The 25,768-nt window shown below is 40.5% G+C and overlaps 1 protein-coding gene across 6 annotated transcripts in view; it reads right to left on the bottom strand.

The window, feature by feature from the left end:
* The window catches only part of sema3c (sema domain, immunoglobulin domain (Ig), short basic domain, secreted, (semaphorin) 3C), a 44,236-nt gene that overhangs the window by 1,417 nt on the left and 17,051 nt on the right, over positions 1 to 25,768 (bottom strand). For 4 of the 6 annotated variants that reach the window (XM_082510737.1, XM_082510738.1, XM_082510739.1 and 1 more), the window contains exons 3-16: positions 22,629 to 22,789; positions 21,903 to 21,965; positions 16,054 to 16,173; positions 13,734 to 13,824; positions 11,426 to 11,545; positions 10,995 to 11,336; positions 10,377 to 10,446; positions 8,497 to 8,641; positions 7,977 to 8,199; positions 5,021 to 5,109; positions 3,471 to 3,512; positions 3,063 to 3,220; positions 2,103 to 2,170; positions 1,206 to 1,336 (exon numbers count right to left, since the gene is read on the bottom strand). In XM_082510737.1, the coding sequence (XP_082366863.1) occupies positions 1,206 to 1,336; positions 2,103 to 2,170; positions 3,063 to 3,220; positions 3,471 to 3,512; positions 5,021 to 5,109; positions 7,977 to 8,199; positions 8,497 to 8,641; positions 10,377 to 10,446; positions 10,995 to 11,336; positions 11,426 to 11,545; positions 13,734 to 13,824; positions 16,054 to 16,173; positions 21,903 to 21,965; positions 22,629 to 22,789 (1,823 nt within the window). Of the gene's footprint in view, positions 1 to 1,205; positions 1,337 to 2,102; positions 2,171 to 3,062; positions 3,221 to 3,470; positions 3,513 to 5,020; positions 5,110 to 7,976; positions 8,200 to 8,496; positions 8,642 to 10,376; positions 10,447 to 10,994; positions 11,337 to 11,425; positions 11,546 to 13,733; positions 13,825 to 16,053; positions 16,174 to 21,902; positions 21,966 to 22,628; positions 22,790 to 24,209; positions 24,241 to 25,768 lie in introns of those variants that run through there. The other 2 variants (XM_082510742.1, XM_082510741.1) reach the window with 2 other exon arrangements.

The raw sequence follows: 25,768 nt of genomic DNA, 5'->3' as shown, positions 1-25,768 counted from the left end.
CTTAAACTTCATTGCAAATGCTTTGGTCACCAGGATATTGATGTCATTGCCTGTACTTTATATAGAATGCTTCTTACTTGTCTGTAAACCCCTGCCAACTACTTGCTAAGCAGTAACAAAACTGTGAAGAGTGTGACTTAAAGTGGAAACAAAGACTATTTGTCTTCATAGCAAAAGCTGCTACATTTAAAAAGGTGTTGTTACAGCAGTAAGGAACAACCTTTAATTTGAAGGCGGACATTCTCTGATTCAGATGTGGTTCGCACTGTTAGAAGTTTAACTATAACTCAGAGGTTAGTTAGCAAGTGTTTGCAGACAAGGCCTTCCATGCAAACTACAAGCCACTGTGGCAATCTGTGCGATCAATGCACCAATAAGGGAGTTTTGGGGGCAGTGCTCTCCTTGCAATCGATTTCACCAAGTGACAGGCAGCAACCTACACCAACCACTTGCCAACCAATTAGGGAACACACATTTTTCCCTAGGGACTAGAGGTTGCCAGGGAGTCACTGCAATGACAGGTATTTTAGATATATGTGCTTGAAGCGCTTGAAGCTTCATGAGACTCGTCCTTATAGCTTACCACTGCATACAGCATACTACTTCCAAATCAGTCTGGCCTCAATTTGGAAAAGGCTCCAGTGATTACACATCATAAAACTGAAGTGATTTATTTTAAGATCCCCCCCCCCTCCCCCATGCAACCCTGCTCGACAGAGGTGAGAGCTAAATGCATAAAAGATGTGTTTTCATCATGCCCAGCTTTGTTTAAACTTTCGCTGCCTTTTAAAATGCTCCCTCTATTTAAGTGCCGTCAAACATTTGCAAAATGTTTCCCCACTGAGCATTGAGTGTGTCGAGCCATTAGTAAAGGCCCATATCATGTTTGATCTGTATCAACACTTATTACGATACTCCCCTGCCAATAAGCATTAAGAGTGTCATTCCTCAGGCAGTGCACATCCTGATAACTCATATGAGCTCACTGGATTGTTACGACATGTTTAATCTTTGCTGTAATATTTAACCAAACACTGGAGCAACCCCCTACGGGCTGACAACAGGACATCTAATCAAATCGCTTGCATCGTGAAGGGTTTATCTTGTTAAATTCTGCAGCTAAAGTGGGCCGTAACATTGACCTCTTGGAGGTCAATGTTAATGGAATTATGAATGCATTAAAGTGCTTTAAATGTCAAACAGACCTCTTTTCTTCTGTCATTGTCTCGCTGAATCAGCCAGCGAATAGACGCCTGAGGAGACTTGGGAAGACACTCCAGAAAAGTGGTGTTGTTTTTTACGCCGTACTGTGTCATCTCCACTGCGTTCCTGTAGGCTAACAGACACAAAGACACACACGCAGACACAGGCAGACACATGCACAGGGTCAAGAAAGGCAATTCATACGTCATTTGCTGACAGACACAAAGAGCACAGATGGACTCAAATCTGTCTCAAGCCTCAACAGTGAGAGCGAGATGTTGACTCAAAGATTAGTCTGACACCTGCGGCACAACCGAACCCCACCCCAGACTTCATTTTCCACTAACAATATACACTTTGACGTATCAAACCAATTCACTTATTAACTGTGTCATTTTTCTCCTATCTAAACGGTTCATCACTCAGTCGGGTGTATGACAGGGTTGCGACTAATTAGCGGTAATGGCCATATGGCTGGTTCCCCACGCTCGTGTTAATTTAGTAAAGTAAACTGTTCATGGAAATTGAACACTCTGGGGAGCCGATTCTCTCCTCTCATTAAACCGCACCTGCTAGTGGACTGGATATATATTCATGAAGAATGAAGTCTGGAGTACGAACTCAAAAATAGGCCTAAATGCTAGCAGAACACACACAGAAATATGTGCAGGCACAGGCTGTGTGTAAACCTCAAATGAACTTACATTAGGGAAGAAAACTTACAAATCCAGTTTATCAAAACAGCATTAGCATTCATGAAGAGTCATGTTTCTGGCCACCTATACAAATATTAGTCTAATAACTAAACCTCTTTTAGCTCTGTTTTGAATCTTTCACATTAATCAGGATGCCTTGAGCCATTGTTACCTTTAAAAGGATATTTCCGGAGCTTTAATTACCTTTTAAATTGAATCCTCTACACTGAGTGAGTGGATTTCCATGCATAATATCCTGCCTTCTGCTTCTCCTGAAAGAAGGAGGGAAAAAAACTTGGTCGATGGCTTACAAAATAAAATACACAATCATAACAACCGTCCGTCTGTCATATTGAAATGGTGGAAGAAGCAGTCGCTGCCAAAACAATATGAGGAAAATCTGACCATGTTCTTCCACTCGGTGTAGAACACTCATATATAACAGCTTGAGGAAAAAAGCAAGTAAACAGCTGACACATTTCAGAGACATTCTCTGCAGAAAAACAGAGACGCGCCTTTTGTTCTACGACCAAACTAAATTTGGCCTGCGTCTGACTGAACTGTCAGGAGACAGGCAGCTGGTCCTTAAAGGAACCAGAGAGACACCGGAGCAGAGGCGAGGTGTCGCTCATACCTCCTCGTCTGTGTTATGTCTAGGCGCCGGAAGGGAAACTACAAAAGTGGAATCTGGCTTACACAGAAGTGTGCACTGAAGGATTGCAGTCATGTGATCTTTTGGCCTTCACAAGTTTTGAGCAAAACGTTCTATTCCAGTTTAACGTATAGCACATCAGTTGCTTCCCATGCTTTGGAAAGTCGATTGGTTTGATATTTGCTGTAACTTCACTGGCTACTGTAAACCTCACTGTAATAATCCTGCAAATTGCAAAATGTTAAGTATAATCAAAGTGAACAAAAATAGTGTTTAATATTGAAAAATGTAAAAGTCGCTAATGTTTATTTAAGACTCGTGAAAGTTTTGCCTCCATGAATGGGTTTCCTGTCAACACCTATCAGTGCTTATTACCACTGAATAATTTGTTTGGGGGCTTGCAGAATGTTTTTTCATGCAATACAAGAAAGCAATCCTCACTGGGTACAATTAAATTTAATACTAGCAGGAAACTGTAGCTATAAACCCTCAAACTGGAAACGTTTGTCTACCTTTTGCCAGTGGGGTAGAAGCGGGAGCAGCTCAGTCCATCCCAGGCACAGTAGGGGTCTCTGGCGAGGCAGCAGTCAGCGCAAGCTGAGCCGTAAGCCTGACAACGGTGCAGGGAGACCTGCGAGACCCCGAACTCCGAGCTGGCGTACAGCTGTTGCTGCAAAATAAACAGTTCAAATGTCAGCAGCCCTGTTTGTCTTAATAAGTGGCCGGCTGACAGGAAAATGAGGCAGGGCGCAAGAAAAAAAAAAAACGGCTTATTATTTCCGTGCCTTTGGGAGGCTTATCACGCACAGGAGATTACTGTTGAATGCATTACGTAGTGGCCTTGGACAGTGAATGTTTTTAAACAATATAAGTGCACTTAAGATAAGCAGATGCATACATAACATATTCAGAATGCTTACTTTTTTAGAGGATATTCTTAAGTTTGTAACAGGAGCCTTATTCTGAAAAACAGCAAAGACAAAAACAAAGTTCAGAGTTTGTGTGTTGATGAAATAAACGTAGAACTTTCTGGAAAATATACATTTTAATTCACAACACTTAGATGAGAAAACAAATACCAGACTTTATGGTAATTATATAGCAAAGAATGGGCGCTCTCAGAGTTCTTGTTTCATGAAATACAGTCCAAAATAAATCAGGCCCTATGAAGCTATTGCCTATAGAGTGTTCTACAGGAATAGTTCTCCAGGCGTCTTGAAGGAACCTCAAAGCTCTTCGTTGGATGTTGGCTGCTTTTGTTTCTATTCTGTGTTATGATGATCCCACACTGCTTCAATAATGCTGAAGGAAGTCAGGGCTTTGGGGAGGCCAGTCCATGACTGATAGTTTTCTATTGTATGTTTTTCTATCCAGGTATCCTTTTGCTGTAATGGCAGTATGTTTGTGATTGTGTTCATGCTGGAAGATAAAGCTGTTGCCATCTGCTTCCCAGATGGTATTATTAATGCATACTCTCTGCATTTATATTTCCATCAATTATGATAAGATAAGAAGCCAACAATCAGTCATGAAAGAGCCTCCACCCTCATTTGCCAATGGCAGTAGACTAACTGTTGTACCTCTTGCCTGACGTCTTCCCTACATATTTATGATGGGGTGAACCAAAAAAAACGAAAATTGGGATTCATCCCTTCATAAGACCTAATAACCTGATATTTACTTTACAGATGTTGATATTTATGATATTAACTTTATAGACTTCAAGACACCTCTTGATCTTGAAAAAGAGCTTGCAAAGCAAACATAATCACAAGGACTGCAATGCTGGTGCAAAAAAGCACAAATCAGTCTAGAACAGGGGTAGGCAACTCCAGGCCTCGAGTGCCGGGGTCCTGCAGGTTTTAGATATCACCCTGGGTCAACACACCTGAATCAAATGATTAGTTCATTAGCAGGCCTCTGGAGAATTTCAAGTTATGTTGAGGAGGTGTTGAGGTAATTTAGCCATCTGAATCAGCTGTGTTGGATCAAGGACACATCTAAAAACCTGCAGGACACTGGCACTCGAGGCCCGGAGTTGCCTACCCCTGGTCTAGAATAACTCTGGACAGATGTCTTTAGTAGCCTGAGAAATAAATTATGTCTTCTAAAGAGACAAATCTCTTTAGATTGAAGTCTATGTGTGGCACCATTTGGTAGAAAGATCAAAGGAGACTTTTTCTTCTGATCACAGGTCTATCACCTAAGATAAAGCAACATATGCAAAGGTTCACTTGAGGGTGACTTCCAGACTTGGAGTATGCTAGCATGTTTCTCATCACTCTACACTGCTCTGCACTACAGAACATCCATCTCGCAAATGCCACCCTGCCTTTTGTCTGTCTGCCCTTGGTCTTTGTGTAGTGGCCAAACACATCCTCCTCCCAGTCCCTGCCTTTGATTTAAGGGGAGAAAGGGGATTAAAGTGAAAGAGAAAAAAAAAGAGAGAAGGAAGAAATACAGAGCAGACCTTAAACACTTCCAGCTCCTCCAGGATCAGATCGTCATGCAGGGAATGGTTGCTGGGTAGCACAATCACCTTCTGTATTGTACCTTTGTCTGAAGGGCAAAAAAGCACACGTCTCATGAGTTCCAACCACACACATGCATTTAACTACCGTGTGAAACAGATACGGCTACGCAGCAATGAACCTCTAGAGTTGTGAGGCATCAGTAAAAGCAGAACACGACTGCTGGTGGAAAAAACCCCACCAGCTCCACCAGCAGTCTGTTTGTCTTTGCCCATGTTTGCTTTTGAATTAGGCATGATAGCCATGACCAGTTTCCAAAAACAAAATCAGCTGTGACAGGAGTGGGAATGGAAGCTCTTAAGGCAGGTCAAGGACCACAAAAAGGGCAAAATGCAGCTCTATCCTCATCAGTATGGCTCTTTTGGCCTGGGAATTTGAGCAGCAGAGCAGGGAGGAGGAGGAGGAGGAGGGGGGTACAGTAACAGCTCCTGGAAATGCCTGATAAGACCGTCTCCCCCATCCTTGAGACAAAGCGCCATTTCAGGAGCAGATATGGGTACGCGGCACTGGCTACTCTTCAAAAATCAAGGCAGGAGGAACAGAAAGGAGAGGCTGCTCGATAAACACCGGCAGCTGGGCGAGAGACTCCCAGAGCAGTTTGCTGAATGCCAATGTTCACACGTGGACAATTACAAGCATGAATGCACACGCACTTCTGCTAACAAACACACATTTTTCTATTATCTAAATCTGGTGTTTTTAAGCACAGAAACACACTGGCATATATTCGACAAATATTCACTACACAGCAAGCTGTTGCACAATATTGCATGTCAACTAAATCAGAACTGTAGAACCTTTTTGGAACTGCATCACTTCGAATGCTTAAGTTATACTTCTGCAGCAAAACTATGTAGAGCCTATGCAGCTAATGTAAGTGACTGATATTGTTACCAAACTTTATGTTTCACATATTAGTGTTAGATTATGGTATAGGCTGCAGTGTAGGGTTTCAGAAGGTTTTGCACTTATGATGCACCGACAGCATAGATGTAACGATTTAATGGGTCTGGCATTTTTCACTTTTTTTACTTTGTCAGTGAGGTTTGGATCATTGGAATATTTGTGATACATGACAGGTTTCTGGAGACTGGGTGTCATCTTGTCAGCCAGTATTTTGGTATATCTGCTTATGGCATTCATGTTGTTGTCTGTAAATATCAGCCCACCACTTCCTCAGCCTTTTGTACTCACGCAGCGCCATAAAACGGTAGCACCACCATGATAATACTGTTATCACGTGGGTCAATGGGTTGAAAATGAGAAAAGTGTTGATCATACATTTAGGCTGATGAGAAAATAATCACATGTTACTCTGCTTTATCTCAATGATCACATGCAACTTTTAGCATTACATTTTTTTCTGTCAGGCCTTTTTTTTATAGCATAATTTGTTCATAAAAATTATTTCTGCAAGTGCAAGCCATTCTAGCATTTTCAATGACTTGACATTTAAGTGATGTTTTACAATGGTGTCCCTCATTTAACCTTATACTCAGGAGGTAGCGACTTTCTAAAAAAGTGGCAATCCATTATAGATCCTCCTTCCTTATGTAATGGAAAAAAATCTACTTTTAATGGACTTTATCTTTTGCTCTGATCTATCTGTGCACTGATTTATACTGCATGCAGCGCCATGTTGACCTGTTTGAGCTGAGTGGCAACAACACAAGTACTCCAGCTTATCTGTGTATCTGATAACCAGCTGTGTCATTGAGTTTCCAAGCAATAACCTGTTCAGAAAGAAAATGTCCCTATCAGCCTCTGTGTACTGCATGTCATTGTAAATGAATTTATAGTAGCACTTAAAGCTCACCTTCCTAGAACAGGAATATGGTGGTGCCACAGTCTTCGGAAAAGACGATGGCTATATTTGAATGTGCTGATGCCACGATGTAGGTCTTATATGGAATCCAGTTTGTATTTATTTTATACACAGCGTCTTTGCACCGCAAACATTGATCTCACTTCAATTAAATATATTTAAATGAGCTAGTAAAATTAAAATATTGAGATGCTGGTAGTCTGGCTGGTTCGTTTTTATATTTTTTTGTGTGAAGAAACAAAGAAAAATGCATCCCACTGCTCTTTAAGAAGCAAAACACCCATCCTGTAATACCTGGACTATTATGCCTCTACTACCAGGGCTTTGTTGACCTCACTTGGACCTCGTGCATCTTCTCATCAGGTGGAAAAAGCCAGAGAGGGGCTTAACTTCTTAAGGAAGTTAAAGCACACTCACCTCCCTCATCACCTGCTGAGCTGACCCTCTACTGGTCAGCAGTAGAGAACCTTCTGACCTGCTGTTGCACAGCAGGAAACAGGAAAGATCTGAAACAAGTGGTGAGGGCAGCAGAGTGTATTATCGTCTAATATAAATAAGACCTTCCTTTGGTTGTGTTTACAACAGCTGACTGTAAAAGAAAGCTAGTTGTATTATAATGGACCACACCCACCCCAGACATCAGCCTCTGAGGAAAAGATTAAGCTCAATCAGGTCCAAAACTAACAGATAAAAAAAAAAAAACAGTTTCTCCCCATTGGCAGTAACCAGTAAGCCCCTCTTCGCTCCCTAAAGCTCTGTTGACCTTTAGCTCTGTTATCTTTATAGTATAGTCTCTTTTTGTCTTTTGCTGTCAAAACAGCTGAAGAGCTACGAAATATTTGTTCTTTGTTGCACGAACAATGACAATAAAGGACTATTCTATCGTATTTCAACACAAAATTACATCTATCGGAAATATTCTGCATGAGACACCTGCCTAAGGTATTTTTTAAATACCAGAACTAATACCAGAAAGCTGAGGCCTGTAGAATGCAGTCATATTGTTTTTGTCACATGTGTACAAAAACCATATTTAAAGTGTTTCTGTATCTGAACTGCAGAACGCGTACCTGTGCCAAGGAAGAGCACCTGGTAGTTGCCGTCAGCGGCCATGACCTGGTCCACAGCCACTGCCGTGTATTTATAATCAGCATTCGTACGAACCACCAGGGGTCTCCTCCCCACCGGATAGATGGCGTTAAACATTACAGGATGGTTGCGGACAAAGGTCACCACATCATCTGGGAACTCCTTTGTTGTCTGAATGTCAGGTGTGAAGGCTCCACCAGGACACTGCAGAAACATAGGGCGGGTTTGAACAGTGCAAAAACAAAATCTCATTCATTCATTTCCACAAGTTCTTTTTCTTTTTATCAATTAATGAAAATTTAAATAAACAGAAAATAGTATTGCAAGTCCTGCTGCAGAGAAAATACCTTACTTATTGTTTAATGGCTTTAAATTGTTTGGAAATGTTATTTAGAATATAAAACAATATGATCATACGCTCATATGTTAGTAATTATCGGTTATCTTATCATATCATGAAAAAGCAATAAAAAATGACTGTCTGGCCTAAATGTAACTTACAGTTCCAGGCCTTGGGTAGGGGATGCGCCCCTGGAATGCAATCCACTGAAAGTTGGGCCCTTCTCTATGAGCGAAGGGCCCGTTGAAGACTGTGAGAATGTCCGCCATGTTGTACACGCACACTGCTGAGCCTTTAAACACGGAGCTGAAACGACATGCACAACCTGGGTGAGACACTGCAACAGGAACCAGTATTCACCATCTCAAGACCCTCCCAGATGAAATATTCTGAGGTTGTTTATTAAGGTCTCCTTTTCTGAGTTGAGCCTGGGTGAACTTGCTGTCACGCTCCGCTGACAACAGCTCACCTATTTCCTCCTCGATGGTCTGATGTGGTTTGGCTCAGCCATTTAAAACCACACTGCTTAACACATAAAAGAGGCTTTGTTGAAAAGGCGAACAGAAGCGTATTGTGCAAAGTGGAGAGAGGGAGGAAGAAAGCAGGAATAACACAGAGCTCAGAGACCTCGAGGACCTCAGTGTTTAGTTTGGCTGTTTTTTTTTTGAGCCAGGAGACACTACTGCAGGCTCTACAATCCTGAGGTAACAAGTGGATCGAGGGTTGTGAGAGTGTCACACTTGGTTAAACAAACAGACCCAATTAAAGATCTGACCAGAAGTATCGAGTGATCACTTTTTCAAACTTCCAAATTTGCCTTGTTGCCCTGCTGGCTGTGCTTTCTGCTGGAGGAGAGCAGTTTCAGTAATCAGTTTGTTGAGAACATTTTTTTCAGTTACCACAGAAGCTCATGGATTTTTTCCTTGATCCTCTTTCTTTGTGTTTTTTAGTATTTTCTTTCCTATTATGTCATCCATGTCTTTTCCTCTCTTTCACTTACTGAGGTCCCCTGGGCCATGTATGTGTTCACTGTTTTGGTTTCTATAATTTATTTTCACAGTTTTTGCCTTCATTGACTTTTGTTGGTCAACTTTCTTCCTTCCTGCAGTGTATTTGATTTCTTTTTGTTCTTTTTTTAGTTCTTTTTGGGCCCATTTTAACAACTTAAACACAAACCTAATGATCTTTCACTACTGAACTCCTTGTACATATCTGAAACTGTCTTTAACTTTGTATAATTAAATGAATTTTAATGCTTTTTTAATCCATCCATCCGTCCGTCCATCCATCCTCTTCTGCTCATCTATTTTAAGGTCACAGAGGTGCTGACAGTGTACACATACATATAACCTCCACATTGGACAAATGAACTCAAGATCTTCTTGCTGTGAGGCAATAGTGCACCACTGTGCTACCCTGAATGCTGAAATGTTAGACATATATACCATACTGTGGCTATGAAATGAAATGAAAAAAATTATTTCCAGGATTTCAAAAATTAAATAAGTATCTAAAGATTTTTATGTTGTTATTTCTTAAATTTCTGATATTATAAAAATACTCTGTGATATCAGGCTATTGTCTTCCAATATTTTTCTCAGATTTTTTTTATAATGTGTGTTTATCTAGTTGCTAAAAACCATGGCTGGGTTTCAGCTATTTAAAAAATGCAGTAACTAAATTCTTTGTGCACTCAACAATCCTACAGAGTATGCTTATGGAAGACATCCAACAACATCATGTCATATGAATTCTAACATTCACATGTGCTATAAATGTATCCCTCGCACTTGGTCTGCAACATGGCACAATGCTGCAGAGGATCTTGAGGAAAGAAAATCAAGGAATACCATATGGCCAAACCACCAGGACACTGTAATTGATAGTTCATCATCTGAATAAGCTGTTCTGCCACGTGACACATGATATTTATATGTAAGTGGCCCTTTGACAAGCACATCCCCATCTGCTGATATCCCCTGAATGATTACCATACCTCCGAGGCCTACAGGAATGTTACAGTTGGCTTCATCGGCCTTACCTTGTGGAAGTGAACACGCCAAACACCAACAGGCCCTTGGGCAGATCCGTTTCCAGCAAAAACACACTTTCTATAAGGGAAAACACACAAAGAGAAAAGCACACACCTTCCAGTTTAATACCTTCAGCAAATTCCCCAAATCTCATTTCACATCATCCTACAGATAAAAAGGCCAAAGAGAGATGAATGCCTGATAAATGTACATGTTGACAGATGGAGTCTGGGTCTCAAATGCTACGTGCTGATGTTTGAAATTTGAGGCTAAGGCGAAGAAAGTCCTGGATGTGCTTATAGTTGAATACCAGGTAACCAAAAGCAACAGAACAATTGTTTTGAAACTGGACAAATGGCTGAAATTCTTATCCAGACCAAACATGGGACGTTCCCGGGATTGTTTATGGAGAAAGCAATCTGTTTGAAACCTTGGAACATAAATAGCAAGCTTTTGGAAATTAGCAATCTCTTTGGTTCTCGGCATTATATTTTTCAAACAGTAAAATTTGTTTAAACTTGGTCCGCAGACCATGAAGACCCCGAGCATGAAAATGATGTGTCAAAAGTAATACATTGATAATAACAGGGTGCATTGCTGCAAGTATGTTCTTCTGTTTAACTCACCAAGTTCATCAAAATGGGTTTCCGTGCCATCCTCCTCCACAACTGAACAAACCATCCTGGCTTTAAGAAAGGTGGTCCATTTATTGACCAGGCTGCGCTGTCCGCCAATATCATTCTGCCGACAAAAGCCGCACATAGCAACGCAAAAACACAAAAGAAACTGTGCTGGTTTATTTTGGCGAAAGCAAAAGGGACTTACCGGACACACTCTGGCCACCATGGTGTGGATATTCTTAGTATTTCCACTGTTATCTGTTAGCCTCTCGCGGAAGAAAAAATACAATTTGGAGTCATTGGGGTCTGTTCCATCTGGTATGAGGTGGGCGTCGATGAAAATGGGCTCTGAGTGAAACAGTAAAAAAGGTAAGAGGCCTTCTAGATCTTATTTGTGTGAATTCATACTTTACATAGAAGCTCTGACATGTGCTCACCACTAAGCCACTTAGAGTTGTGCTGATCTGTCCGCACTGCATTTCTCTTGGTTAGGCTCCTGAAGATGGCAGCATCTGTCCCCATGAAGTCAATGTACATGCCTGAGAACAGCTCCTGATCTAGAAGAATGCACACAAGCCCAATCAACAACATTCCCACACAACAATCCTGAAAACATTACCACAATACACATAGAGCCTTGCATGACTTTGGTACATTCAGATGCTTTAGTAATATATTTATACCATTATTATTTTTTGAGAATGAACTCAAACCCAAACGCCTATAGCACTAACGGCACTTACACTCTGCGTGTGTCCTGCTGTTAATAAGCATGTTCCTCACAGCTGCTTCATGCTTTTTAGCATTCCTTTTCTCTCACTTAATCGTCTATCAGTTTCGGACCATATGTTTTGGAGGATGTGGGGCAAGTTAGGGGAGGATTAAGGGTATGTGGCCCGTATCCAAGCCAGCTAGCTAAGGGGTGAGTGTTGACAGTACTCAGACAGCGACACAGGGTCCAAAACATGAGGATTTGGAAATGAAACACAGCTTTTTATTGAGCCCAGACACTGCCTCAGATCTTTAGGGGCTCCGCGTGCTGCATCACTGCTTTCACAGCACTGCCTTTGACCCTGGCTTTGGATTATTCTGCACCCTTCCCTCTGGCTCCCTCCCGGTGATCTCTGACATCGCTCACTGGCTGGCAAAGCTGCTGCTGACATGGCAATACTCAGGTGTCAGAAAGCAGAGCTGAGGGTGGACTGTTTCGCCTTTAGACATGTCAACAGCAACCAAACACCCCTCGGCCAATCAGAGATCAAAGGAAGGAGAACTGGAGAAAGGGATGGGTTTAGCCTGACTTGACTGAAGTATTAACCTGGGGATTTCTTGTGTATTAAAATTAAACTACAATTTTAATTCACTTCACTTTTCTAGTGAGAAGGTGTAGGCTACAATGTTTGTTTGAATTCGTAGACCCATTTTTCATAAAAGGAAAATTTTATTTTTATTGCATTTCATATTGTGCAAACTGCATTCTGGATATAAACAACCACATTATATCAGCTCTTTGAAAGCACCTGCACAGAGAGCATCCTCATACAGGCGCATCACGTCTTTAACAGGTAACAATCTGTTTTTGCCTGTTCATGTTTCTAAAGTAGAATCACTGTGGTGTTCATTTTAAAGTCTCTTTGGGCTGGTTTTCATCTTGCTTTTGATGGCCGCTTTGTTTTATAGGAAAAAACTAAAGAAACTGCGTGTCCTCTTTAGGGCAGTCATTTGTTTTGGTGTGTTTGAGTGTAGCCCAATTGGTTAACTGGTAATTATGTATAATGCATTTTGGGTCATTTTATGAAATAACAAAAAAGTAATGTAACAAGTAGTGTAACAATTAATTCCTCCAGCCGAATTACTTTGAAAGTAAAATGATGAGTAATGTGAAATACATTACTTTATTTGAGTAACGTCCCCAACACTGCCCATGGCAAACTGACGTTTGAGGTCAGAAGACACGCTGCTAACTTTAGCAGTGTGCAAGTGACATGGCACATAGCCATGTATATAGAAACTTTAAAGAAAGGTTGGGTATGCACACCAACCTTATAAACAGTACATTTGCATAATGACTGAAACTAGCACCACTGAAGGAACAATGGGCTGGGAGGTCAGTTTCTTCATCATAATTATGCAAATTCTCATGACCATTGATCAACAACTAGTGATCAAAATATTTCCCCCACTTAAAACGCTACGTCCAGATGAACAGAATCAACGTTTGGAGACAAATTAGCTAATCTTGATTAGCTTTTGGAGACTAATTATCTATTGTTGATATTATTTGTTCAATACTTGCTAGCCTCTATGAGCTAGCCTCCAGTTTGAAAAAGTGACGCCAGTTTCAAAGTACCTTCCATCGTATAACTTCTATTTGTTTATTTGTTCAAGGCTCATTTGATAATTTGCCTAAGTAAAATGTTTATCAAGGACTCTTGAACTTCATTTACAGCCAAATAAATAACAATGCAGATTATAACTTAGGGTGTAAACCATAGTCATACGGCTGCATACGAAATGAGCCTGTCTTTGGTCGTCATGTCACAACAAAGGTATAGAAAAAGATTTCCCAGGCAAAAGGTCAGAGTGGCCATCTTTTAAATCTAGTGGCTTATGCATACTCTTGTTTTTGCTTCAAAAAGTTCACTCCAAAACAAAGGAAATGTAATTTTGTGGTGAAAAATAATGTTGTTTTCAGGGGTTTTATAAAAAAACAAGAAAATAGTAGATAGCGATTGAGGCACCTACTGAGCATGACAGAGACTGTATTCACTTGTGGATTGAAGGAGCACCTCCCTTTTCCTGACTCTGTCCTGGAGTCAATGTGAAATACTTGTTCCTGCCACAGAGAAAAAGAGGAAGTCAGACATTTTGGAGACAGTTTTATATGATACGTTCTTCTGTCTTGTGCTCTCTACCGCTATAAAACTGAATATTTGAGTGCAACAGTGTATTTTGCGTCCCACAGAGTAGCCCTGCTCAGAGCCTCCTTTAAGGAGACACAGAGGCTGTCCTGCCCTGGTCTACCTTAACTGCTCCATGTGGGATAGTAAAAGAACATTCCGTTTGGGAGGAGAAGAGGAGGAATTTCCCTGCTTATTTGTTGGACAGCCAACTCCTCTTCTCAGGCGGAAATGCTGCCAAGTTTCAACAGCCTCCTTGCGGCAGACTGGACAGTCCAAGCACCGCAGCAACCTAGGTAAATTATAGCACTTCCTGTCCCATCTTATTTAGATCATGCCCATGGCGATGGTGCAGCTTCCTTGAATGGGGATGACGTCAGCTAAGCACTGTTATTCCAGGAAAATATGCCTGTTCGCCAAGAGGTTCTGGAAGTGGATAGACTCCATCTGGCAGGTCCTGTCATTAACCTCTACACTGCAAAAAATAGCCATCTTATTAATTTTAAAGCCCCTCTCATCTGAAAAAATGTCTTATTTATTTGTAATTCATTTGGCTCATTGACCTTTGTTAAGCAGCGTTGTTCCAAAAATTTGCACAAAGATGAAGGGATAAACGTGCAGTTCATCATCCACAGATTATTTGATATTAAGTTCAGATTGTTTTTTTCCTTTTATTAGAAGGAGATCTATAAAGTAATTTTTTTTCAACAAATAAATATGCTATGTGCACTCGTGAAAAAGCAGACTTACGACACCATATAAAGATTTAAAGACTAAATAAAAGATTATTTCCCCGACTAAGACTGACATTTATCGCAGTATGTAATTCACTATGTGTTTTAGGAGTACTTGAAAAACTAAGGCCGAAAAACACTAACACGTGCAAAAAAATCTCGTTAGATCCATTCAACAGGCTGCAGCACGTTCACAACCTAGAGCAAAGGTCCATGATGAGAGCTCACTGTCAGCTTCCCACTACAACAGCTTGTTACACTTAACAGATCACTTTCTTTGAGACACTGACATGTTTGAGTTCAGAAGTTGCAAACATAGCAGTCTGCCTGTCAAACAAAAACCCCAAATGACAAAAGGCCCCGCGGTGAGGAAGGAGCCTGGTTTGCAGCTCTCTCGCTCTGCTTATTAGTGTTTGGCAGCAGCTGACGGTCTGTGGCTGAACGCTGCTCGCTCGGTGAGCACTTTTCTCCTGGAGGGCTTCCCTGCTCTTACTTTCAGGGCTGTGTGGCTGGAGATTAGAGCTCAGAATACAGCCATCCATCCTTGACACTAGACCTCAATTTTCTCTCTCTCAGCCTTAGCATCTCTGCTCTCATGTGGCATCAAATTGACTACATGAAAACTGTGCTCAAAAAAAGTTACGAGATGTATGTTTTTTTTTAACCATATGTTGACACTTCCAACTCCTAGGAGATCTGCGAAAACAATGTTGTGGTATGATTATAGCCATTTTTCTCATGCACCAATTGACATCAGCTTAATGTATTTTCCGCACTTAGCGATTCTGAATTTTGCTGTTCTCATTCCAACAGTCAGTAATACAAGGAAAATTCAATTTTCATGTTATTATAGCAATCAGTCAAAAACATGTCATGTTGGGTTCAAACCTCTAAATAATTGTACATAATTTGATTTGTTGCAAAAAAGGGGTAAACAGACCTCTTGAGGCATTTTTTATGATTACTGTCACACAGTGAATAAGATTCGCTTATTTTCTCTGTGTGCTAGTACTCACACTAATTTCACTCATCGCGCATTGTATTAACAGTCGACTAAAGTTTTCAGGAGCTAAATAAATTACATCATTTTAATTATATTTGCTCAACATAGTTGACACAAGCTTGTTTTGGAAATAACAGAGAAACCAAAACTTCCATAAACTTTACAAAGTGTCCTTAGCCTCACTTGTGCACCATTACAACCCAGTCATTTACAATATATTTACAGATGTACGAGAGTGCTAGACTTTATTTTATTTTTCCACTCTTGAGATCATGTCTGTGTATAATCACTCTGCACAATGAGAATTTTAATCTGTAACAGCTGTTACAGTGCCAGTTGCAATGATCACCTACTCGGTGCTCCCCCAAAACATTTATTCCTTCATGAGTTTGCTTTTCTAATGAAGTGCTTCCTTCATTTATACCCACCTCTGGTCTGCGGCCCCTGTTGACATACACACAGACGGGACTATACGCTCCACTGCCACACATGAACAGATGAGTCCTGTTATAAGGCTGCACCACCCGGATGAAGTTCCCACAGCCGTGCTAGAAAATAAGGATAAACAATGAGAGGCACATGCTAATGTAAGTGATGTAGATTTAAGAGAACAAACGAGACACTTTTTCTCTAAAAAATTCAATTTTGAATTCATAAGCTCTTGCTTAATTTAATGAAATCAGGGATTTAGCATCTGTATCCTTTGCTGATCCAGTAAGAAGGGGTTTTCTGGTATTAAATGTAAGCTAATGTGAACTAACTGACTTTATGACTCTACTTAGAGAGACCTCAAATAAACTAAACTAAATGAAACAACTGAACTGACTCTTTAGACCAGTGGTGTCAAACATGTGGCCTGAGGGCCAAAATTAGCCTGGCAAAGACTTTAATTCTGCCTACTGCCTTTACAATGTGTCCACAGTGAAATAAAGAACAAACAGAAAAATATTTAACAAAAACGTTGTTTTATAATTACAGGGCAGTCTGCGAAATGAGCTATCAAAACTTTTTCTGTAACTTCAAAACATTTTTCTTCCAATTTAAGCCCAAAGAGCCATGCTGACTAATTTATTTCATTAAATAGAGCATTATTTCTTTATCATGTACAAAAACTGAGATGTGCTGTTGAAATCACACTTTTCCTTATATTAAGAAATCACAGTGATTTTAATGTGGAGATAAACTTGAGATCAAAGTGTGCTCTATGTGGCCCCTGATGTAAAATAAGTTTGACATTCATGCTTTAGACTGTTCTTTACTTAATTTTAATATTAATTATATCAATAAACAGAGGAAAGGTATGTAGACTAAAGAGATTTTAATACGGTACTATCTTTAATCAAAGGCAGCCTCAAGTGGCCGTGACAGGAACTGCAGTTTTTAGGTCCTACAGCACTGGCTCAGGATTGGTTGTGCCATAACAAAAGTTGAATGTTTTAACTGATTTTCATTTATAGCCATGGTGCACTTAGTCCCACAGGTATTCATATTTGAAGTTATATTTAATCTTTACAGTTATTACAGCAATAACAAAGATAATCACTGCTGCCTTTTTTTTTAATCCCACAGATTGCACCAGACCAGCCGCTGAGGAGAGACCTAATTCGTGTTATATAGCCAAGGAGACACACAAATAAAGAACCTATTTGTCGCTCTGGAAGTATCTCTTTCCCATATGCGGGAGTAATTCAAACTTATCTCACTGTTGTTGTGACGGTTATAAAATCACATGCTGCACAATAAAAGGATCCCGGAGCTCACAGGTCTGGTATTAAGGGCAGTGGAAAAAACGTGTCAGCGGTATATGTGACATATCTAGGTAAGACTGACTACTACTCTCACTTCATCTCTTCATCTCTGCTTCCACTTTCCAAACCCCACAGCTGTAGGTGTGCTGGACTTTGTGGCTAATTAAGCCCGAGTTTGCAGAAAATGAGTGGAGAAGTGAGGAGAAAGAAGTGGGGAGAAGAACACATGTCCAGGGAGCTGTCAGGAACTTGGCCAAGGCTGCTGGAATGACAGCTGCTGCGACGCATGGTCACTGCACAAGGCTCCACTGAGAGCGATCAATGCAAAGTAACAAAACGTTTTTACTGACACGCACCCACATCTATCATGTTTCGCACTGTTTTTTTTGTTGTTGTTTTTTTTTTAAATCTAACTCTCTGTCTGTCTCATCAAATCCTTCTGAGGCCTTTCAAACTCAAATATATATGAGCTATCATGTTTGATTTTATGTTTCCTGACATAAATACAGCCTTCTTTTAAAGTTGATACATTTGACAAAGCAGCAAACAGACTTAATATCCCCCATGATGTTACATGCGTGACCACAGATCGTACTGCAGAAGGGAAACCTTATATTTATAACAATAACATATGTACAAGGGCTCTGATAAAAGAAGAAAAAAAGCTTGTGAGAGGGGAGACTGTGTACGAGAGAAAAAAAAAACTGCAGTGTGGTGTAAGAAGAAAAGAAAGGGAGAGATGTTAAAGGAGTTGGAAAAAGTGACCAAGGAAAAATGGTAAGATGGAAACAGAAAGTAAAATCTTTAAAGGAAAACTCGCAGGGATTCAATAAGAAAAGGCATGACAGAAGGGAGAAGAGGCCATCAAGTGGCTCCACACAGAGATGGCTCACCCAAATATTTGTGGTAGCCTGTCTGCAGCAGGCTTGCTATGAGTCAGAGCAGCACAAATCACACCATGACTGGAAACAGCTTTTTTTTCCCTGTATCTGCAACAGCATGTTGAATAAAACCCTGGCTCTGTTAGCCCAGGGCCTGTCAGATGATGCAGAGATGGTGGAGAATGTGTGAAACCATGGAGGACTGGCAGCAGATTGACTCTTTTTTAGTTACATTAAAAATTAGGCCTTTCTTTTGTGTAAAAAGTTAGTTTTTCTCTTTCCATTTGCATGTCCTCAGCCCTGCTGTATATATAGACAACTGTGCGTGCACTTGTTTCAGAACAACCCAATTAGAGGAAAACAGATGCGGAGGAGGAATAAATTGACTCTCGCTGTATGTCTTCATTAAACCTTGTTGTAGCTAACAAGTGCTTCTCAGAACCAGGGTGGCTTATGAAATATCTGCGTCAGTAAGCTTTGAGTCTGTTTTTTTTTATTTTTTATTTTTACACTGATCCGTGGCATTTCAATCGCCTCCACACCTCGATCTTGCACTGACTAACTGTGACGATGCCACAAGGACTCCAGGCCAGGCGGTGACCCTGCAGACATCTGCTGCTTGATAGAAATACAGTTGGATCTGACGCAAACTCACAGATGCGAGAGGGAAATCCCAGGAGGCAACTTCCGCTGCAGACCCACTTGGAGGAGCGGATCTTGGAACAGCTGACTAAACCTTTAGTCAAGATTAGGGGTGTCAAACTCATTTTAGGTTGTGGGCCGCATACAGCTCAGTCTGGTCTTAAGTAGCCTGTGCCAGCAAAACTATTGCTCAGTAACCTATAAAATTCTTCATGTTCTTTTAGTGTGAAGGAGTTTAACAACACGTCTTAAGAAAAAGAAGAGTAATTTGTCCCAGTTTTAATGACACTGTAGTAAATCAAAGAAACCCTGTCATGTTGACTCTTTGGGCCCAACTTTGTTAAATAGGATAGCTCATTATCTGTATTTTGTCCTGTAATTATCATAACTCAGACAAAGAAAATACGTAGAAGTGCTGCAAAGGAAACCAAGGAAATTGTACAGCAGGTAGTGAAAAAACTAAACAAGAAAAAAACCCTTTTTTTTTTCAAAGCGGTAATAGGACAACAGGGGGTTTGGGAGGTCTAGATTGATTCTTGTCCACCAAATATAATAATAAGGAGCTTTTTTTTTTTTGCCTTAATTCTTGTCAAAGGGAAACAACTTTCTTCTTTCTTTATTTGTGCACTTACATTCAATTTGACAAATAAAGAAATAAAGCTTTCAATGAAAAATATAAGCAAAAGTATGTTTTTCTAATCATACTTTAACTGTTCTTATTGTGGGACACTGACAGATTTAATGCTGAATGATCCAAAAATGTTTAAAAATGACCGTTATGGGATTATGATAAACAAAACTAAATATTACATTTATTGTTTAGCTAGATAGTGATATAACTGAATTTGAGCTAAAGGGTGCTAAAGAAGCTAAATAACTTCTAAATAAGCTACCTTTTTTAGTTAGCATTGGGGATTTAGTTATGAATTATTAGCGGTGTGGCTACCTTGTACTAACTAGCTGTCTGCTAGCAATGTTAGGCTTCTTGTAGGTCACTAATTTCACTTCTTAAATGTTTTTGTAGTGTTGGTTCTTAATATGGCAAATAATATGGTGTGCTGTAACGTTAATTTCATTTACATACTGTCGGACTGATTAACAGATCAGTGATGTGTGTGACCCATCTTTGATCTACAGGGAGTGCAGAATTATTAGGCAAATGAGTATTTTGTCCACATCATCCTCTTCATGCATGTTGTCTTACTCCAAGCTGTATAGGCTCGAAAGCCTACTACCAATTAAGCATATTAGGTGATGTGCATCTCTGTAATGAGAAGGGGTGTGGTCTAATGACATCAACACCCTATATCAGGTGTGCATAATTATTAGGCAACGTCCTTTCCTTTGGCAAAATGGGTCAAAAGAAGGACTTGACAGGCTCAGAAAAGTCAAAAATAGTGAGATATCTTGCAGAGGGATGCAGCAGTCTCAAAATTGCAAAGCTTCTGAAGCGTGATAATCGAACAATCAAGCATTTCATTCAAAATAGTCAACAGGGTCGCAAGAAGCGTGTGGAAAAACCAAGGCGCAAAATAACTGCCCATGAACTGAGAAAAGTCAAGCGTGCAGCTGCCAAGATACCACTTGCCACCAGTTTGGCCATATTTCAGAGCTGCAACATCACTGGAGTGCCCAAAAGCACAAGGTGTGCAATACTCAGAGACATGGCCAAGGTAAGAAAGGCTGAAAGACGACCACCACTGAACAAGACACACAAGCTGAAACGTCAAGACTGGGCCAAGAAATATCTCAAGACTGGTTTTTCTAAGGTTTTATGGACTGATGAAATGAGAGTGAGTCTTGATGGGCCAGATGGATGGGCCCGTGGCTGGATTGGTAAAGGGCAGAGAGCTCCAGTCCGACTCAGACGCCAGCAAGGTGGAGGTGGAGTACTGGTTTGGGCTGGTATCATCAATGATGAGCTTGTGGGGCCTTTTCGGGTTGAGGATGGAGTCAAGCTCAACTCCCAGTCCTACTGCCAGTTTCTGGAAGACACCTTCTTCAAGCAGTGGTACAGGAAGAAGTCTGCATCCTTCAAGAAAAACATGATTTTCATGCAGGACAATGCTCCATCACACGCGTCCAAGTACTCCACAGCGTGGCTGGCAAGAAAGGGTATAAAAGAAGAAAAACTAATGACATGGCCACCTTGTTCACCTGATCTGAACCCCATTGAGAACCTGTGGTCCATCATCAAATGTGAGATTTACAAGGAGGGAAAACAGTACACCTCTCTGAACAGTGTCTGGGAGGCTGTGGTTGCTGCTGCACGCAATGTTGATGGTGAACAGATCAAAACACTGACAGAATCCATGGATGGCAGGCTTTTGAGTGTCCTTGCAAAGAAAGGTGGCTATATTGGTCGCTGATTTGTTTTGGTTTTGTTTTTGAATGTCAGAAACGTATATTTGTGAATGTGGAGATGTTATATTGGTTTCACTGGTAAAAATAAATAATTGAAATGGGTATTTATTTGTTTTTTGTTAAGTTGCCTAATAATTATGCACAGTAATAGTCACCTGCACACACAGATATCCCCCTAAAATAGCTAAAACTAAAAACAAACTAAAAACTACTTCCAAAAACATTCAGCTTTGATATTAATGGGTTTTTTGGGTTCATTGAGAACATGGTTGTTGTTCAATAATTAAATTATTCCTCAAAAATACAACTTGCCTAATAATTCTGCACTCCCTGTATAGCTACATCTTGCTAACCAAACTTAATGTTGCTAACTGCTAAATTAACGCTTCGTATTGTTGTTAAAATTTGGTCACTGCTGGTGCCAAAAACCCCAACATGGTGATACGCACAACACTAAACTCAAAGCTTCAAAACACAGGGTGATGTTATGGTGACCAAAACTATCTTTTATATAGAGTCTTTGTATTTAGCTGAATGCTAAAAACATGTAAATGAACAACATGCAATCTATGCTGTAATGTGTTATTACAGTAGTGGGAGTCTAAAATAAATCAAGAAATCAAAGAGGTTTAATCTCCTTACTGTAGGGTCCTTGCCTGCCATTTGGCATTCTTCTATTTTGCTTGTTGAAGCAGGCCAAAACAGCTGATGGTTAGAAAAAAAAAGGCACATCAGTTAAATTAGCGACTAACAGATTGAAAGAGGCGTAACATCAATATGCTCATGAGGTTTCATTATATCCTAAGTACATGGGCAAAAAAACACTGTGCAAAATGAGTACAATGAATGCCCGGACATTTTTTAGTTTCCACACAAGTCTCGGTGTCAGTGATTACAGCTTGCTATCATCTGTGGAAATGTGTGTTTTCAAACCCGGGAGAGGTGCTTAAAGGTCGCTCTCAATGAATATATCAAGCAATTTACTTGACAAAAATGGATGCGGTGCAGCACTCTCTGGGGGAACCTAAATGCTTTCCCATCTGTTTATGCACTTCATGCCTGTCAATTACACAGAAGATGATTCCTTTGCTGCATGCGGAATTAGTTATAAGTGAGCATGAGCGTTTTTATGGCTATTTTGAAAAACCCTTAAAGTGTACGGAGGATAGCAAATGCATGGTAATTTGCACACACATTACAATAATATCCTCAGCAGTGGTGTTGTGTTGTCTCTTACACAGTGTTTTTACATAACATTCATGTTTTCTTCTTTGTGCCTGTGAGAAAAAAAAAATAGCGCACCATGATACCAACGCTGCAATGGCATAAAGCGTTTCTGTTTAACTGCAACAATAAGCATCTGCTGACCTTAAGTGTGCCATGGGTGATGTTGTTGATGTCCATGGAGAGAACATGGTCCTTGCAGCCCACATACATCCTGTCCTGGTCCTCATCCATCTGCAGCAGCCTGTAGTCCATGGCTTTGTCTGATATACTATAATGTTCAAATGACTCAGAGGCCTGCAGGTCTAAAAGGCACACAGAGAAAGCTGACTAAGTATAACATACAAATAAGCTTGTTTAAACACTGTCATAGGAGAAGCTTTTCCCAATTCTACTAAATTAAACACAGAGAGAGACAGATACATACAAGCCCACACTGATCTCTTGTGTCCACACCGGCGCCTCAAGGATCCAAAAAGAAAACTTTTTAACATTTGGAATCAGTTTCTTAAACACACCTTATAAAAGATAACCACAGCTGCTGCAAAATATTTGCTTCAAATGCACTTCTAAGTAGCACAGAAGGTTGCTAGAAGCATCAAACTGCTTAACATTAACATTCATAATCTCTCTTCTTTGTATTAGAAACATGTGTAGTAGGGGCAATTCTTGATATAGAGAGGGCTGCAGTAAAGTCCACGCAAGGTAACGCCTAGATAAGATCACATGCCAGACGTTTACAGTGGAGACCCAAACAGACTTGAGGCCGAAGAAGCAAAACCCGACGTCTGAAATCACTCAGATCTTTGGATTTAGAAGTCTCAAATGCTGTTTTGTGACTATATCAACTGATTTAACTTAGAGGGGGAGAGGTTCATATTCATTGAAAGGGTATGTGGGAGCAGTGTGCGGTTTTGTACAGCTGCAAAGGGGGAGCTGGGGAAAGGAGTGTTTAAGGAGCAGGGCCAGTATGAGCTGAGTTGTTGTGCTGTGCTAATCTATCCAGTCGAATGCTGGCTGCTAGGACTTGGGCTGCCACACATACCAACCATGCTGAGGGAACACCAGGCCTGTGCATTACTAAGGATTAGTCATTTGTTAATTTTATGAACTGTATGTGCTCTAAAAGTGTTGAGCAATGTCAAACGTCCGTGTGGTTGGGTGTAAATAAAGACGTTACTTCAGCAGTCCTGCCTGAGGTTGAAGCTAAGCTCAGGGATACCACAGTTGTCGTGCTTTGGGTTTTGAGTTTTTGGCTTCTTTTTTATGTATTTTTGGTTTGATTAGGATTCTGCATTGTTGGAATTTAGCTTTCTATCCACAGTTATTTCTTTTACATCTCTTCCTGATGCTTCATACAAGTTCCTTCTAGTGTTGTTATTCCATGTCCTCGGTTCTTAGCTTCTGTTCCTGAGATCCTTATTTCCTGCTAGATCCAGATTTCCTGCTCTGCAGATGCTTTGAACTTTTTGTACTCTTGCAAGTTAACCCTTATGATGTTAACAGCATTAAAGCTGTTTTCAGAGTTTATTCCTTTTTCCCTGAGCCCTGCTTTCACACGCTGCCTTCCCCACAGACAGCCTTTGACATCTGGAGTAGCAGCTCCTTTTAAAGGTCACTACAATGATTTCACTTTACATAATATCAGAATAAAAAAAACAAAACCCTTAACTTCCTCAACCACAGACGACATATACAAAGTAGACAGAGCCACCATAATGCCACCTGTTGGTTTATGTCAGGGGTAGGCAACTGCAGGCCTCGAGTGCCGGTGTCCTGCAGGTTTTAGATGTCCTTGAACACAGCTGATTTAAATGGCTAAATTACCTCCTCAACATGTCTTGAAGTTCTCCAGAGGCCTAGTAATAAACTTATCATTTGATTCAGGTGTGTTGACCCAGGGTGAGATCTAAAACCTGCAGGACAGCGGCACTTGAGGCCTGGAGTTGCCTACCCCTGAGGTTTATGTACACCGATTCTGAAACCCATAGTTTAGCAATTTGGCACATTGGGTTTTGAAACCAATAATAATAACCAAGCACTGGATCTGATTGACAAATCCAGGATATGGCAAGCTTTAATATTAGGGATTTGTGAATCACCAGCCAAAATAAGGCTTTCTCTAATTGGCTGGATGCTGTATTAAACAACTTGAATAAAGTAATAGAATGAATGAATGAATGAATGAATGAAGTCATCATGAAAGTGTTTATTGAGGTCATAAATCCCATGAGGAGTAGAATCATCATTGTACAAGAGGAATGTTTTTGCAATTAAATGAATTGCCTCCTGTTGGACATTTCCATATTGGCTCCTATTTTTTGTATGCAGTCTTTGGTTGGTTTCGCTGTAAATCTACTGTTTACAAGTTCAATCCCAGTTTGCTGGATCATCAACTGTCACTTAAAATGGAGAAGGCCATTAGTACTACAGAGAACCAGGGTAGCTCTATGTCTATCTTTTATGTACACTCTGTGGTCACAACTTGGCACTTTCACTCCTCTAAAACAGTTTTAGATTTTATGGCTCATAAAATGGTGCAAACTTGAAATCACTTTCCCCCCCCCTAGTCTGAACATCGAGGACTGGAGAACAAATGACCACTGAAATGAATCTCACTATAATGTATCAGTAAAGATCTATGATTTTTAACTTAACTTTAATCAACACAGTTAAAGGAAAGCTGTGAGCACAGTGCACATGTTCAAGGCAGATGCCGCATGCGGGTATGTTTAAATGCATAGAGTACGGAAAAGTCTTCCTACAGACTCTTTTCTACTCATTAAAAGTGAACATTGTTCAGATGCGCACAAAGTAAACCTTCTCAGACAGTTATTTTCAGCCTATTTGCTCCAGAGATAAAGAATTCTCAACCATACCATCAAAGGCCTTCACTGTCGAAGCCAAACTCATGCATATTTATCACTTTTTCAATCTTCACTGAGAGCAGGGGGTATGGGGGTGGGAGTGCGGGTCACTGTAGATCTACACCCTCCATTTCCTTCCTTCTATTGACCCTTTCTGAGCTCTCTTTGCATTCCCTCCTCTAATCAACAAACAGGTTGTCTATACTTTGCTCCATTGCCTTCGGCTAAAGTCACATTTTCATTATTGTGTGACATATGCTTTTGAGGCTGGAGCCTTTCATCTCAAAGGAGAGTGGCTGTTCTGTGGCACCCCTCGCTCTCATCCCAGGCTGTTGTTTGGTGCGTTGGCCACGTAAAAAAGCCTGGAGTATTTAACTTTAAATAAAGACGAGTTAACCACTTCAGTCACAGGCGAGT

This window comes from Aulonocara stuartgranti, assembly GCF_965226115.1.
Source record: "Aulonocara stuartgranti genome assembly, chromosome: 17".
NCBI lineage: Eukaryota > Metazoa > Chordata > Actinopteri > Cichliformes > Cichlidae > Aulonocara > Aulonocara stuartgranti.
This window is presented reverse-complemented; position numbering and strand designations above follow the sequence as displayed.